A 16,453-nucleotide genomic window follows, 5' to 3' on the forward strand; every position below is an offset into this window, starting at 1 on the left:
AAATGCTCACATTGTTTCATAATGATGCATTAAAGACCTGAATTTTGTTGCTGGTGGATGAGGTATTTACATTAGCATCATGCATATTAATCAATGTCAACTAAGTACAGTAAAATTTTGCTAATATATTGCTGTTTGCAACTAACCAGAAAAGAAAATTGACTTTTTTCTTTTATCCTCACAGAGACAGGTACTATGTACAATATCAACATAATTTATGTTCCAGGAAATTTCAAACACTGGATCGAGTATGTAATTGAGGATAGCCTTTCAAACTTGATATTGGCAAGGCAAGAAACTACAAACACCAATGTAGCAAAGTACAGAAAGTCAACACTTATTTGTACTAAATGTTGTAAAATTCAGGATTGAATGTCATGGTGAAGAAAGTCAAGCTCCAAGAAAATTCAGAAAGTATAATTCAATTTTTCATACAAAAATAATTTATTATTTTACAATTTTTTAAAAGAACGCTGAACCAAATGTGTACAAAGGAACATGTTGCTGTTGTGAATATTAATTTACGTTAATTAATTTAAAACATTTGCTGAGGGATATATGTAGTAAGACAAAAATTAATATAACATCATTTACTGCTGAGGACATGCGTAAGCTCACAAGGAATGAAGCCAGTATGCTCCGATGGATGAGTAATGTCAGTGTTCATACCCGACAGAGTGTAAGTATCTTGAGAGAAAAGTTGAACCTAAAAAGCATCAGTTGTGGTGTGCAAGAGAGACGATTGTACTGGTATGGACATGTGGCGAGAATGGATGAGGATAGCCGTGTGAAAAAGTGCCACGCCCTAGCGGTTGAGGGAACCCGTGGAAGACCTGGGATGAGGTGGTGAAGCACGACCTCCGAACATTAGGCGTCACTGAGGCAATGACTTCTAACCGAGATCTTTGGAAATATGCTGTGCGTGAGAAGACCCGGCAAGCCAAGTGAGACCAAAATCCAAGGCCTCTTCCTGGGATGTAGCCAGCCCACTTACACGTAACATTCCTTCATTGGACACTAAACTCCGCTTGCGAAGACCTGTTGAGGCATGTGAAATTGAAATCAAACTAAATTTGTAGACTGGTACCCATGCCAACGTCTCTTCATTGAACACTAAACTCGGCTTGCGAAGACCTGTTGGGGCAAGCGAAAGCAAAATCGTGATGGCATCTGTACCAGTAGATCACTAAGAGCACCGTCCGAGCATGATCGTTGCCAGAGCACCAGCTGTCTGGCTTCTGTGCCGGTGGCACATAAATAGCACGTGAAAAGACATTCAAGCGAGTTCGTTGCCAGTACCGCTGGACTGGCTCCTGTGCAGGTGGCACATAAAATACACCATTTCGAGCATGGCCGTTGCCAGTACCTCCTGACTGGCCTTCGTGCCGGTGGCATGTAAAAGTACCCACTACACTCTCAGAGTGGTTGGCGTTAGGAAGGGCATCCAGCTGTAGAAACTCTGCCAAATCAGATTGGAGCCTGGTGTAGCCATCTGGTTCACCAGTCCTCAGTCAAATCGTCCAACCCATGTTAGCATGGAAAGCGGACGTTAAACAATGATGATGATTTGCTATATATTTTAACTGTGTAAGGTTATTGGCTGTAGAATGAATACTGGCTAAAGCAGTAAAAAGGTTGTGTGGCATGGAAGCTGCATAGTAGAAATACAATAAGGTTGCTAGGACTGTTAAAGAAGCATTATCTTCAAACTGGTTATAAGGAGTGGAATAACATTTCTGTAATTATACTGAGAGAGTCGCTAAGACTTTCTACTTCGCCAAAATTCCGAATTTGTTATAATGATCAGAATAACATTTTCTTCAGATATATTTGCGAGTGATGTCAAATCAGCCAAATCTTCATGTTGGTTATAAAAACCAGAATAATGTTTCAACACATAAGTAGTGATAATAATTAATGCTGTTTAAACCACAACTCTTCATGATGAAAAGGAAAATCCAAACAGTGGTACTTCAAAGTAAATGCTATTGTTCATTTAACATCCAGGCTGCAATGAACTAAGCGCATTTCACAGTTGGGCAGAAGTTGTTACTTGAATTCATACATCGCCAACCCTACCTGGCTGGTGTCTACTCAAGTGCAACTAGATTACGCTACTGTGATAAAATAGTTCTCTCATATCTTACTACATTGCCCCTCTGCAGACTGAAAGTCATTGCAAAATAAAACATTTAAAAACAACATTCAGAATTGTAGAAATTATTGGAGTTGCTGAATGTGTAATATGAGCTAGCAGTGGCTATGGAAAGAAATTGAAGCAAGATGTTCCTGGCACTATTTTTGTGCTCATTTGCTAAGATTAGCAAGGACAACAGTATTGCATGCTGGCATGTTGCAAAAGACAGACAACTTTTTCTATTAATTACATAACCAACCATGGGTCCAATAGAGGCAAGCTGTGTCTGACAAGAGTGCAGGGAGCATGAGATAATGTACAAGGTGTCAGGCAAAAGAGCTGAACAGGCACAGATATTGTGAAAACAATTCAATAAAATATTCCAACGTTGGGTCACTAATGTAGTTAATTGAGGCTAGCTGTCGAACTATTTCATCACTTCCACCCAGAGTAACAACGTCTGCTTTTTAAGAGCATTTATTCAGTTGCTGTCTAATTGTTAGAATGTTAACACCTAGTTCCTTTTGTTGCTGCTTTGTTTTATCCTGTTCAGATATAAACACTAAACTATTGACGAGGTTGTGGCTCGTCTAGCTCGACATGCTATGGATCCTTAAGAGTTGCTGCTTCGAATCTAACATGTTAACACACTCTTATTTAGCTGTCCAGTGGATATCAGTCACATGTAACAACATGCTAAGATATATACACACACATCAGATTTTCTATTGCAAATAATTTTTTTTCTCTCATTATTCTACATCCTTGAATTACACATCAACGCTAATCTTTCAGCGACCAAAATTTTTTTACTACCACATGTGTGATTTACCATCAAGGAATAAATTGTTATGTTTATTAATGAAAGAATATTGCCTTCTGATAATTTTTACATCCATGTAAAGGACATACATTTGAAATCTTCTTACATGCACATTATAAAATATACTTTTTAAAGTGGTAATTCTAACTTATAATATCCATCTTGTTACAAGTAGTTTAAAATATTTTTCTCATCTTCTGAAAATTTAAAATGCTGTTTCAATTTATTAAGATTCTCTTTAAAAAAAGAATATTCTGTTGGGGTTGAAACATAATCTAAGCACCATTTAAAAAAAAGAGGATTCTTAATAAAAATGTTTGACGGGATTTAGAAAATTCATGCTTAAATGCTAAATATGAAAAATAATGTACACTACTGTACAAATTGAATAGTAAGACTAAATATAAACTTATTTGACTTCATCAACATTAAAAAAATCAAATTGATTTCATTTTTAGAAAAAAATGTGCGATTTCCACAATGTCGACTTCACAGCAGAAAAGCAACATATTTAATACTGGAGATATCATTCCCCATAATTAGAGGTACATATTGTACATGAGTGTGTATTAAGACATGAATAGAATAAATGTGGTGTATAGTTTATCAGCATAGAAATATAGTAAAATTTTCATTGTTGCATCTCTACATTTTAAGTATCTATATGTTATACTGTTTCTTTTATTTCAGAATATCAGATGACATTGGGATGAGAGAATTTTTTACTCAGATAAGCCATCAATATTTATCATCTTTTGAAGACAAAAGGAAGATGCTTTAGAGAACAGATATTACTTTGTTTATATAAATCTATTGTGGAATTACTGTAGAATGTTTGTTGTGTGTGAGATTATTGACAAAATTTCTCTATTTCACTAGCTAGAATGCATACAAGATGAAACTTGGATTACAAATGAGCTTGCAACATCTTCATAACAATAACAGGTGTTCGAACTAGAGGAGAAATATTTGACAGGAAAAGACTACAGAAACAAGAAAAATTCTGCCAAAATGAACAACTTTAATGATTGATATTTTTTACCTGAAGAGATGCCGAAAGAGATTAAAAAATCATCATACCACTGTGATGTATGTCACAAATCATTCTCTCAGAGAGGTAATCTCACTACTCACAAACGCATTCATACAGGAGAGAAACCATATCACTGTGATATCTGTGGTAAATCATTCTCTGGAAGTGGTGATTTAACTTCTCACCAACGTACTCATACTGGAGAGAAACCATTTAGCTGTGATATCTGTGGTAAATCATTTTCTCGAAATGATGAGCTAACTGTACACAAACGGATTCATACAGGAGAGAAGCCATATCACTGTGACATCTGTGGTAAATCATTCTCTGAAGGAAGTAACTTAACTAAACACAAACGTATTCATACTGGTGAGAAACCATATCAGTGCGATATCTGTGGTAAATCATTCACTGGAAGTAGTAACTTAACTACTCATCTACGTATTCATAGTGGAGAAAAACCACATCACTGTGATATCTGTGGTAAGTCATTCTCTCAAACAAGTGAATTAACTAAACACATACGTATTCATACAGGAGAGAAGCCATATCGCTGTGATATCTGTGGTAAGTCATTCTCACAAGGAGGTACCTTAATTGCTCATAAACGGATTCACACAGGAGAGAAACCATATCAGTGTGATATTTGTGGTAAATCATTATCTCAGAGTGGTGAATTAACTATACACAAGCGCATTCATACAAGAGAGGAACCCTATTGTTGTGATATCTGTGGTAAATCATTCTCTCATACAGGTAGCTTAACTAAGCACAAGTATATTCATACAGGAGAGAAACCATTTAACTGTGATATTTGTGGTAAATCATTCACTCAAAAAAGTCACTTAACTATGCATTTATGTGTTCATACAGAGAAGTAATCACATATATGTCAAAAGTAATTTTATGAAAGTTATATACGACCATAAATATATTGAAACTAGAAATAAGATATAACAGTGTCATAACAGCCTCTTAACACTATATTTTTATATAGCCACAGCTATACATTTTTAAGATGATTTACAAATGTGATATTTTTAATACTTAACACATTTTCTGTTACAAAGAAACTATTTGATAATTTGACATTGAGAATAAATAATTGAGAAATGTATTATCATAAATCAGAGATAACATCACTGTACAGTTATTAAGTTAAAAATAACTATATAAATCATAAAATGAAATATTTTATTATACCATGATAAGATATACATATGTATGTTATATATATTCTTTTATGTATCTTATAAATATTCTGGTTTAAATTTTATTGTGTATGTAGATAAATTTTAACTGCTTAGCTTGAGAATTAAAACTATAACTTAGATTTCACTCCAATATTTTTTCCTTTCTCTAACATATAGCACATCAGGAGGTCAGCTGTCATATTTTATCACATTTCCTTAAATTAAGTAGTTTTCATAGGTCACTGAGAATTGAAACATAGATAAGGGATAACATCCCCTTTGTTCTGGTGCTGACATTAAGTTTCCTCTGAAAATATAAATAGAATCTCCCTCAAAGCACCAGGGACAGTAGTTTTCAATTGCTCCAACACAATGGTCAGTTCTTTTTCTGTTTTGCTTTCTAGCAGACAGCTTGACCTGTTAGACATACTGCTTCCACCACTTCTCATAGCACACAAACAAGAATATTCGCATTAGCCTGCTGCTACTTAGAATAATATTTTCATTGCCTGCTGCTGCTAACCTGAGACGTGTCAAATAAAGATTTGTTGATGACATTCCACCATTTGGTTTTCTTCTTTTTGAAACTTGGTTTCTTCTGCTCAATCTACTGTTACATGTATGCATCCCATCAAGAGAATGATGGAATACATTCTTTTGATGGTTTAGATTTATATAATTTTATCAATTCTTTTATTTATAGTATAATCCCTCAATGACTTGATGGTTAATTTGCAAGAACTCTTCAACTTAATATAAATGCAAAATGAATGACATAATTTGTGCTTCATCCTCATCAATGTTTTCAACTACCTTTTGTATGCAGGTAGGGAATGGACACATGTCTGTCATACAAGATATTCCCATATTTCATTTTTTCATCTTAACTGTAAGTTTCACCACTCTTCGTGAATATTCTTCATAACTCAAAGTTAAAATAAAGTTGGTTGAAGAATATTAGAATATTTGCTAAAACACAAGGTTTTAGCAACATTTGAAGTGGAGATGGATTTTTTTCCCTTTATAATTAAAAATATCTGGTGTGGGTTATGGTCTAGTCACCTGTATTGCAAATCAGATGGTTCATGAAGGAGTCATACCCAAAGTAGCAGCACCATAGTCAGCTGCTACAAAGGTAAAGGTGATCCCTTAGATAGATATAATTACAGAGGTATTAAATTGTTGGATCAGGTGATGAAAGTTACGCAGAGAGTCATAGCCCAACTAATTAGGGAGAGAGTTAGTCGAGATGAGATGCAGTTTGGTTTTGTGCTAGGTACAAGCGCCACTGATGTTATATTTCTGGTAAGGCAACTGCAGGAGAAATGTCTAGCCAAAGATAAACCACAGTACTTGACTTTTGTTGACTTGGAGAAAGCTTTTGACAGGGTTTCCTGATCCCTTATCTGGTGGTCAGTGCAGAAACTAGAGATAGATGAGTGGTTGGTGAGAGTCGTACAAGCCTTGTACAGGGACGCTACCAGTAAGGTGAGTGTGGGCAACACGTACAGTGAAGAATTCAGGGTACAAGTAGGAGTTCACCAAGGATTGGTGTTCAGTCCACTCTTATTCATCATAGTCCTCCAGGCAACAACAACAAGAATTCAAGACTGGTTGTTCCTGTATGCTGATGACCTTGCTCTTATAGCTGAATCACTTCCTGAACTAGAGAAGTTCCAAGTTTGGAAGCAAGGCCTAGAATCAAAAGACCTTAGAGTTAACCTAGCAAAAACCAAAGTCATAGTAAGTAGGAAGGCCGACAAATCTCAAATCCCTTCAGGTAGATGGCTCTGCTTAATCTGTGGAAAAGGTATAGTTAGAACTCCATAAGATGCACCCAGTGGAAGTTTTGGACACATAAAAGGTGCAGCAACATCAGAGGAAGGTTAACAGAGAAACTAACTTTTGTATGTGGAAGGTGCACTGGTACAATAAACGCTGAAAATGTACAGAAAATAGACTCCATCAACTGCCAGTGGGGCAAGCTTGAGGCAGTAGATAGCTTCTGTTATCTAGGTGACCATGTTGGTAGTGGACATGGATGTTCCGAGAGCGTGGCTGTGAGAATGAGAATTGGCTGGGCAAAGTTCAGAGAGCTCATACCTCTGCTAGCAAAAAAGGGCCTCTCACTCAGAGTAAAAGGCAGATTGTTTGATGCCTGTGTGTGAACAGCTCTGTTGCATGGCAGTGATACATGGGCTATAACAGCTGAGGACATGCATAGGCTTGAAAGAAATGAAATCATTTCGCTAGATGTGCAAGGGAGATGACTGCGCTGGTATGGTCATGTGGTGCATATGGATGAGGACAGCTGTGTAAAGAAGTGGCGGTCTCTAACTGTGGAGGGAACCTGTGGTAGAGGTAGACGCAGGAAGACTGGGACAAGGTGGTAAAGCATGATCTTTGAACTTTGGGCCTCACAAAGGCAATGATTGGTGACTGAGACCTTTGGCAATGTGCTGTGCTTGAGAGGACCTGTCAAGCCAAGTGCACCTGTGCTGGTAGTATATAAAGAACATCTTTTGAACATTGGGCTTCACAGAGGCAAAGTGGCAGAGTTCCTCTTGAGTGTTGGGCCTCATGGAGACAAAGTAGCCAAGTTCCTTTTGAGCATTGGTCCATGTGGAAGTAAAGTGACTCAGTTCCTTTCGAGTGTTGCGCCTCATGGAGACAAGGTGACCGAGTTCCTTTCAGGCATTGGGCCTCACAGAAGCAAAGTGGCTGAGTTCCTTTCAAGTGTTGGGCCTCATGGAGGCAATGACCAAGACCTTTGGCATTATGTTGTGCTTGAAAAGAAAACCCATCAAGCCAAGCATAATCACAGTTGTGGCAGATACCAGTGTGAAGCAAATTAACACCCGTGCCGGTGGCAAGTTAACGCACCCCAGTGTCATGCAAATGGCATGTAAAAGCACCCATTACATTCTCAGAGTGGTTAGCATTAGGAAGGGCATCCAGCTGCAGAAAGCCATACCAAATCAGACTGGTGTCTGGTGCAGCCTTCCAGCATGCCAGCCCAATCAAACCGTCTAACCCATGCCAGTATGGACAATGGATGTTAAATGATGATGATGAATTACCAACATGACTTCAGTATTCAGTGATTCTAACTTTGAAGGAATTACACCCAAAGATTTACAAAAAGTAGAAGAGAAAAAAACAAACAAAAAAACAGTTGTGTCTGAATCATTGTTGAATGATTTTAGTAACAAAGCAAACAGGTAAGACAGGTGAAGATTCATTACTAGTGTTTATCCATAAAGTCATTGCTTTTATACCTGTTAATTTTACCTGTCAATAGAAGTCAAATTTGATTTTTTTTTTTATATCAGATAAAAATAAAACTGTACATCATTGTAAATCATTAGCATCATCATCATCATCGTTTAACGTCTGCTTTCCATGCTAGCATGCGTTGGATGATTTGACTGAGGACTAGCAAACCAGATGGCTGCACCAGGCTCCAATCTGATCTGGGAGAGTTTCTACAGCTAGATGCCCTTCCTAACGCCAACCACTCCGAGAGTGTAGTGGGTGCTTTTACATGCCACCGGCACGAGGGTCAGTCCTGCGGTACTGGCAACGGCCACGCTCAAATGATGTTTTTTACATGTCACCTGCACTGGCAACAACCTCGCTCAAATGTTTTTTCACGTGCCACCGGCACAAGTGCCAGCAAGGTGACACCGGTAACAAACACGCTCAAATGGTGCTATTTACGTGCCACCAGCACGGAAGCCAGACAGCTGCTCTGGCAATTACCTGCTAACAAAATTTTAAATCTGCACATAAACTGAAGTTACAAACAACTGTTATTGATACCCTTCTTGGGCCTGCTGAATTCAAAACATTACATTTAACAAAGTAATCTAAATGTTAAAGGGTTTAAAACAAAATCCAACTCATACCAATATAAGAACCTGTATGTAGTCAATCTATCTGCTAGAACTAGCAATCAAATCTCTATCCAGTCACATGCTTCTGTCTTAAAAGAAAAAGTACTTACTGCATAATATAGGTCAACATACATTGTTTCAAAAAATTCCAAAATGATGTTGGATTTTGCTTTTAGTCAAGATTACTTTTGTTAATATAAGCAATGTGTCTTCTGTTATAAAGTATATGTAATCAAGCAGTGATCTAACATTTTCATATTAAAGAACTAAAACATTTGATGCAGAAAATGTTTACTCACAGCTATAATTGTGAATTAGATTCAGTCTCAGCAGTAAGTTGTTTGTTTAGCATTGGCTGGTGAGTATTTTAATTTGTTTTCAGTAAAAAAAAAATTGATATTCAGTGCCTGTGACATGTAAAAGACACCCAGTACACTCTGTGGAGTGGTTAACATTAGGAAGGACATCCAGCCATAGAAACCTAGCCAAAATGGACAGGAGCCTGGCGCAACTCTCCAGTCAAACTAACCCATGCCAGCATGGAAAACACATTACAAAAAAAGTTCTATTATTTATCAACCATAATCAGATAGAATAATTTTTTGTATTAAGATAGGTTTCATGATATCTCTTCATCTCATAAGGTTAGATAACTTTTTTTCTCATAACTGCAGAGTAAAGAACCAAAGTAAAAATACGAATGACAAATTAATTCTTTTCAAGGGTCATAGATTAGATAAAAGGAAAGAAAGTTACAGTTAAAACTCAAGAAATTAGACAATGTCTCAAGACTGAGATTACTGAGAGACTAGACATCAGAGAAACCATTCTCAGTCAATCTCTACCAGTATTCTGTAAGATGGTTCTCAAGAAAATGCTCTTTTGGCCTCTTCATGGTCCAAAAGAGCCTCGTCCTCATTGTGTTCCTGTGAAAAGGATCAAGAAAATGCAGTATTTGAGAGTATAATGCAGAAGTTCAACACCTAATATTGCCATATGTTGTTCACTGATCTGACCAAGACAGATTATCGATAGCAATTTTCTGTTGATTTATTATTTCACAGACAAACCCAAAAGTGAAACTCTACAGTTTTGTAGCAACTATTTTCTTAGAATCTTTGATATTACAATACTAAATGTAAATGAACCCATAACTCACTGACCATAATTACTATACTTAGTAATACTAAATATCTGTCCCAACTTATTAGTGGTTGATACTGGCATCAAACTCTCATTCAATATGGCTGATCTGCTGTTGGTCTTTTTCTGTAAGTCTTTAGTCTCCAAAAACCACCATTCCTCAATTGTATTTCCTCTTTCTCCACAGAACGACTTCATTAATCTGAAATACAAAACAAAGCACCTCAAGACATTGACTCATGGATTCATTGGTTCAAACATACCAAATTTTTTTCTCACAGTATTCCCTGATAATGTTGAGCCAGTCTTTAATATACGTTCTTTGAGTATACCAAGGCTGACACAACACTTTTGTTAAAACCCTTATCTAACCATGTCCAGTGTCAGGGAGAGAATGTATAACTTTAGCTCGTTTTCTCTGCACTCTTAATTGCATTTTCAGTTATTCAATTTCTGCTTCTGGATCCAGTTTTGACAAGGTTTTAAGAGAGCAATAAGAGTTACAGTACCAGACACCAACAATATTGATTTTATCTGAAGATATCACAATGTCAGTCTACAGGCTGGGTGGAAAGTAACTAGGCATTAGAAATTGCTTATAGAAGTTTTAGTATCACTGAAGCCATCACAAAATTATTTTTTAATCAGACAACACTAATGGGGATTTCTTATTGTCTTATTTCTTATTTTGCAGATGGCCAGTTGCTTGACTGTTCAGGAGTGAGCTAAGATAGCAGCACACTATGAAGTGTGGAATTTCGTTGGTTTGGTTCAGAGATGGTCTTATGCATGGAAAGGTAAGCATGCACCACTACATCCAGAGACAATAAAAGGTTGTCATGCAAAGCTGATAACCAAAGGCTCTGTGAACAATACAAGATGTAGCGCACAACCACATCCCAATCAAAGGAGAATGTGGCAACAATGCAGGAAATATTTAATCCCAGCTCACAAAAATCAACACGTCAGGCAGCTTGTGAAAGTGGACTAACAAGGCACACAATACGTATGGTGTTGCATAAAGAATAGGATTTTTGTCCACAGAAACCCCATTACATGCAGAAGCTAAAACCTGAGGACTAACTGCAGAAGTCCAGATCTCACTCTGTGTGATTTTTACCTGTGGGGTTACACAAAAGAGGTGTACAAGACAAAACCTTGCACACTGGAGGACTTGGAGACACTGATCCAGGAGGTTCTCAATATCCCAAACAATGTCCTTCAGAAAGTTGTTCATTCCATCCCTGGCTGTTTGTGGAAACTGGTTGATGTCACTGGTGCTTTTGTTGAAATAGGAAGATTTACTTTCATTTTCCCATGTAATAAAGAACATGTATCATTTGTTTCAATAAATTTGTAAAAGGATTATGAATTTTATAACCAATTTTTAAAGCCTACTTACTTTTCACCCACCCTGTATACAAGAATATATTTCAGTTACTGTGGTTAAAAGTTATATAATAAAACTATAGTTTAGCCATTTTGGTTAAGAGTTTCAAATATTATGTTACATACATATATATATGTATAAGCTTCTTTCCAGTTACTTCTACCCATCCTTATATAATGCAGGGTAACGATGTATCTCCTCCAAAGTAAGGAGCCCATTTCACTATCATATTTTAGCCTCTCAACACCTGACCTAAAGCCATCTTCCCGTCTCCTTAATTGAGGAGTTCTTTTCTTTGTCTAGCAAGTTACTTGTACTGATGTCATGAAAAAAAATACATCCATATTTTCCCTGATGGTCATTTTATAAAAGCTATACAATACAACTAGCATTATAAATAGTGTGACCTCTGTTATTTAAATTCATACAGTTTGTTGCTATGAAACAAAGCAAGAACAATAACTTATAGAAAATATAACAGATACATAGACAAATGTAATTAGACTTGGCTGATAGTAAGTTTGTATTACAAAGGCAAGTCAAAAACTTTGCAATGTACAAGTTTGTGGCATGTATATTATGAGACCAAAGCAGTTCAAGCTGTGGAAGATACCCACTGAGGATGTATATTGCTTTGCTCAGTATGTGATTTAAAAGCTACACAGATGAATGTACAAATTAAGTCTAATTCAGGAACTTATACTTTATGTGCTCGAATTGGCCCATAAAGCTGCAGAAGCAACCAAAAACATTTGTTGTGTGAAGGCACAGTTAAAATTACAGAAGAGTAACCAGATGGTTCAAGAAATTTCTCTCAGATTGCAAGAACCTTGACAATCAAGCAAGGTCAGGTAGGCCTAAAACTATGAATTCTGAGGTACTCGAAGCCATAGAGGTAAATCTGGTGAGTAGCACAGAGTATCAGGTGAGCTCAGCATCTTACACTCCAGTGTGGGTTGTAACCTTCACACTTCAGCAAAAACATCCGGCACTGCCAAATTGTGCCTCATGAATTGACCCCAGCTTAAGCATGGAGGCAAGTTGATATTTGCAAGCAACTTCTGAAAACCCCACATGATCTGCATTTCCTCCAGAGGATAATAACACCTATTTTTTCCTATTCTAATTGCATTGGAAAACTGGCTGATTCCAAACTACATTTGGTGATATTATTGAGGGTTGTATGCCAAGGGAATGGTCAGCACTGAAGCAGCATAGCAACAGATATAGACTGAAAAAGCCTGAGTTGAGACCAATTTGGAAACTATTGTTATCCAGCTGGATACCAGTCAACATCAGAGGTATAGTATTCAACTAAGTGTACAGTAGAGATGGGAGGTAGAGCTGAAGAATGCCTGCTGGTGCTGGTCAAGTAAATATGCAAAGCTGAAATATGACACTGGATGATGTTTTATTAAAGCCATGTTGTGTCTAGGTCACACACACATTTTCTGTACCTAGATTGTGATATGTTTTGTGGTGTTATAGAGAAACTCATTGATGAAAGCATGACAAGAGGCCAACAACAGTAGATAATATTGACAGAACTAATTTATTAGGAGTGAATCCCAAGGCCAGTTGGTAGCATTAAATCAGATATTGCAAATGTCCTTTGCACAATACCAAATATAATTTTGGGGATTAGTGAGATAAGGTTTCTAGTTTTAAGTAGGGTGCTGTGAAAAATATATGACAATCTTGGGACAGCAAAGCAGTTCTTCAGATGGAAGAGGACCAGTTTGGACATCAATAGGATGCTGTCTTATAAAGATTTCAAGATGGTAGAGCTTGAATTCAACAGTTGATTAGATAGCAAGCATAAAGATTGTTAAACCAGGGATGAAGATGTCTTCTAGTGGAAAAAGTAAAGTCATTTGATATCAAATGCCAGATATTAACCAGTTATAACCAGATGAATATACATATTCTGTGTTTAAAACAAACAAACTGCATGACTTTCTGATAACTTAAGTTCAAGCTATATATCTTCCCAGACTTACTACCTACAAACAACTAACTACACAGTCTTCTGTAGATCTTACAAATCCAACCATAATTAATACTGGTTAAAGAATAATCAGAAGCTATTCTTTATTGTATTAATAAATTTATTTGTTAAAGAGCTGCAGTAAATGTTCCAAACCTAGAAGAATGGTATACAGTTGAAAGACATGAATGTCAACTTAGATGTCTAACATTACTGGGATGACATCAGGCAGATTGAGACATCATTAGACCTTGCCTGTCTCTGTTCCATTTTGCAGTCAAACAGTGGTGCATGGCTCAATTTGATGCTCTCTTCATCTATCAGTGCTGTTATAGATAATGAGTGCACTCATATCAGAGTGGCCAACACCTTGGTCTCCATGGGTGAAAGCCACATAAATGCCATTGTGGAGTGGTAGTTGATGAATTTGGCTTGCTTCCGTTTTCCTGCATTCTTAGCATAAGCCAATTCCTCCAACATGCATCTCTGAACAACATAATTAGAAGAGGCCTTGACACAGTTATCTTCCTGTCTCAGCTGGAGCCAGTAAGTCTTGACTGTGGAAATGGTAAGTGCCCCTTCTTGTTCAAGGGAGGCAGATCTCTAGTCTGGGATGTGATATGCAGTAATACATTCTCCAGCTTCACCTTGCTGCATCAGTTGCAAATCTGAGCATCGCTGCCCATAATGCAGGAGAGAGAGGAAAAAAATTCAGTTGCCTGACCAGTCACTATTAGTAGGTGCCTGTCACCATTGAAACGTCAGTTGATCTTGGGCCTTGCACTACCAATTACCTCCACAAAATTGGGATAACAGCAGCCCATCTGAGAAGTGAACACTGCGAGGTGGAGCAGCTGCTATAGTGAGTATTGCTGGCCATTCACTGCAGCAACACCATCAGGATCATGACTGTGAAGTGCAGCTGAGCACACCATTTGTTTTGTGGGATGTGGTCCATTGTCCCCTCCCCTCCACCTTTTGCTGCTTAACTCCCACTTGTTTTCTTTTTTCTATTTCTTTGTTTAATAAATGTTGTTGTCTGTTAATAGTAAAAACAAAAAGAAAGAAAAAACTTAGAAAATGATTAAGGTACAAGATGGTAAGAGAAAATTCTAGTGATGTATGGGAAATGGGTTAAATATGTAAAACAGTTAGAAATTGAGAAGATAGTGGAGTTCTATTAGAAATATGAAAACATGAAACTGTTCTTATGAATAAACCCCTCTTCATACTTCTATATACATATAAACAATATATACGTAGAACATGAGGGGTTTAGTTCACTGGTTATCTAAATGAATAGGTATGCTGTGTAAGTGCTATAATTGGTCATCCGTTAGGTTTCAAGTTCACAACTGAAGTTGGAGCTAGGCTTCCAAATTAGCAGGTATATATTAGAGGAAACAAAAACCAAGGTAGGATGAGTATCTCAAGTCATTTACAATATTTAATTAGAGTTAGGTGAATTTGAGGTAATTAATTAGTTAGTTAGTTAACTAATTGATTATTGGATATCTTACAGCTGTTTCTGCAATATCCCAAGTGATAGGTTAGCATCTATTGGGTTGTCTGGAAAGTTTGTGCCGATTTTTAAAGGAAAGAAAAAGGTCAATAAATACTTGCCATTACATTTTTAATCGACCAAATATGAACCATTTTGTTGCACAATGCGTTTCCATCTTTCCTTTAACTTGAAAATACCCTCTTCCCAGAATTGAGGTGGTTTCGTGGCAAATAAGTCGAAAGGTAAGCTACTATAAATCGGCATGAACTTTCCGGACAACCTAATTCATACACAGGATATTCTGTCATCAGTTACAAGGTAAGTATGTATGCAAATTTTAGACAAGGAATTCACAGTTTATAAAGGAATAAAATAGTAGAAGAATAAAGAGTAAAGCAATAGATAGAAGAATACAGATAGGCAAATAAAGTTCACAGCTCATATATATATATATATATATATATATATATGCAAGAAGAAAATGGAAGAAAAATAACAGAAAGAAGTTGGTCATTTGCACTAGTAAGCCATTAATTTAATTAATAAAGAAAAGTGGTAGTAATAGTACATTTACGATCGTTTCTGTTTACCAGTTGTAGTGGTAGACATCATCAGAATGCAGAGTCATATGTCGAGGTAAGAAGAGCGAAAGACATAGGGATACATAGAATAAAGACAAAGACTGGTGAGTCTTACATTATAGTAGATTACTCATTGCCAACTCTCACCTTACTTACAGCATCCCTGTACATGTCTTGTACAGTTCTCACTAACCACTCATCTATCCCTAGTTTCCACATTGACCACCAGATTGGGGGACCCTGTCAAAGGTTTTCTCCAAGTCAACAAAAGCCAAGTACAGAGATTTATCTTTGGCTAGATATTTCTCCTGCAACTGTCTTACCAGAAATATAGCATCAGTGGTGCTTCTCCCTGGCACAAACCCAAACTGCATCTCATCTAAACTAAATCTCTCCCTAATTAGTTGGGTTATGACTCTCTCCATAACTTTCATCATCTGATCCAACAATTTGATACCTCTGTAATTATTTCTAGCAGTTGACTATGGTACTGCTACACCAGTCATTGGGTATGACTCTGTCAAGTACCACCTGGTTAACTATATGGGTGACCAGACAAAAGCATACACTGCCAGATCTTTTAAGCATCTCATTGGGGATTTCTGATGGGCCAGGTGCTTTCCCTGTCTTCATATCATTAATTGCATAATCTACCAAGGTACTGTCAATTCTGATAGTGGGCCGACATTTGGCAGACTCTCTTTCTCTCATTCATTCTCTTCATTTAGCAACCTTTCATAGTAGCGTCTCAAAATCTCTATATTTA

At 37.0% G+C, this 16,453-nt stretch overlaps 1 protein-coding gene across 5 annotated transcripts in view; it reads left to right on the plus strand.

Moving 5' to 3' along the window:
- Nucleotides 1-11,593, plus strand: part of LOC106881548 (zinc finger protein 239) — a 34,160-nt gene extending 22,567 nt beyond the window's left edge. For 2 of the 5 annotated variants that reach the window (XM_052970599.1, XM_052970597.1), the window contains 2 exons: nt 227-414; nt 3,651-5,746. In XM_052970599.1, coding sequence (XP_052826559.1) covers nt 4,011-4,874 — 864 coding nt within the window. In that variant the 5' untranslated portion in view covers nt 227-414; nt 3,651-4,010 and the 3' untranslated portion in view covers nt 4,875-5,746. Of the gene's footprint in view, nt 1-226; nt 415-3,650; nt 5,747-10,919 lie in introns of those variants that run through there. The other 3 variants (XM_052970600.1, XM_052970598.1, XM_052970601.1) reach the window with 2 other exon arrangements.
- The last annotated feature ends 4,860 nt before the right edge of the window (nt 11,594-16,453 follow it).

Source organism: Octopus bimaculoides, chromosome 9, assembly GCF_001194135.2.
Source record: "Octopus bimaculoides isolate UCB-OBI-ISO-001 chromosome 9, ASM119413v2, whole genome shotgun sequence".
Lineage (NCBI taxonomy): Eukaryota > Metazoa > Mollusca > Cephalopoda > Octopoda > Octopodidae > Octopus > Octopus bimaculoides.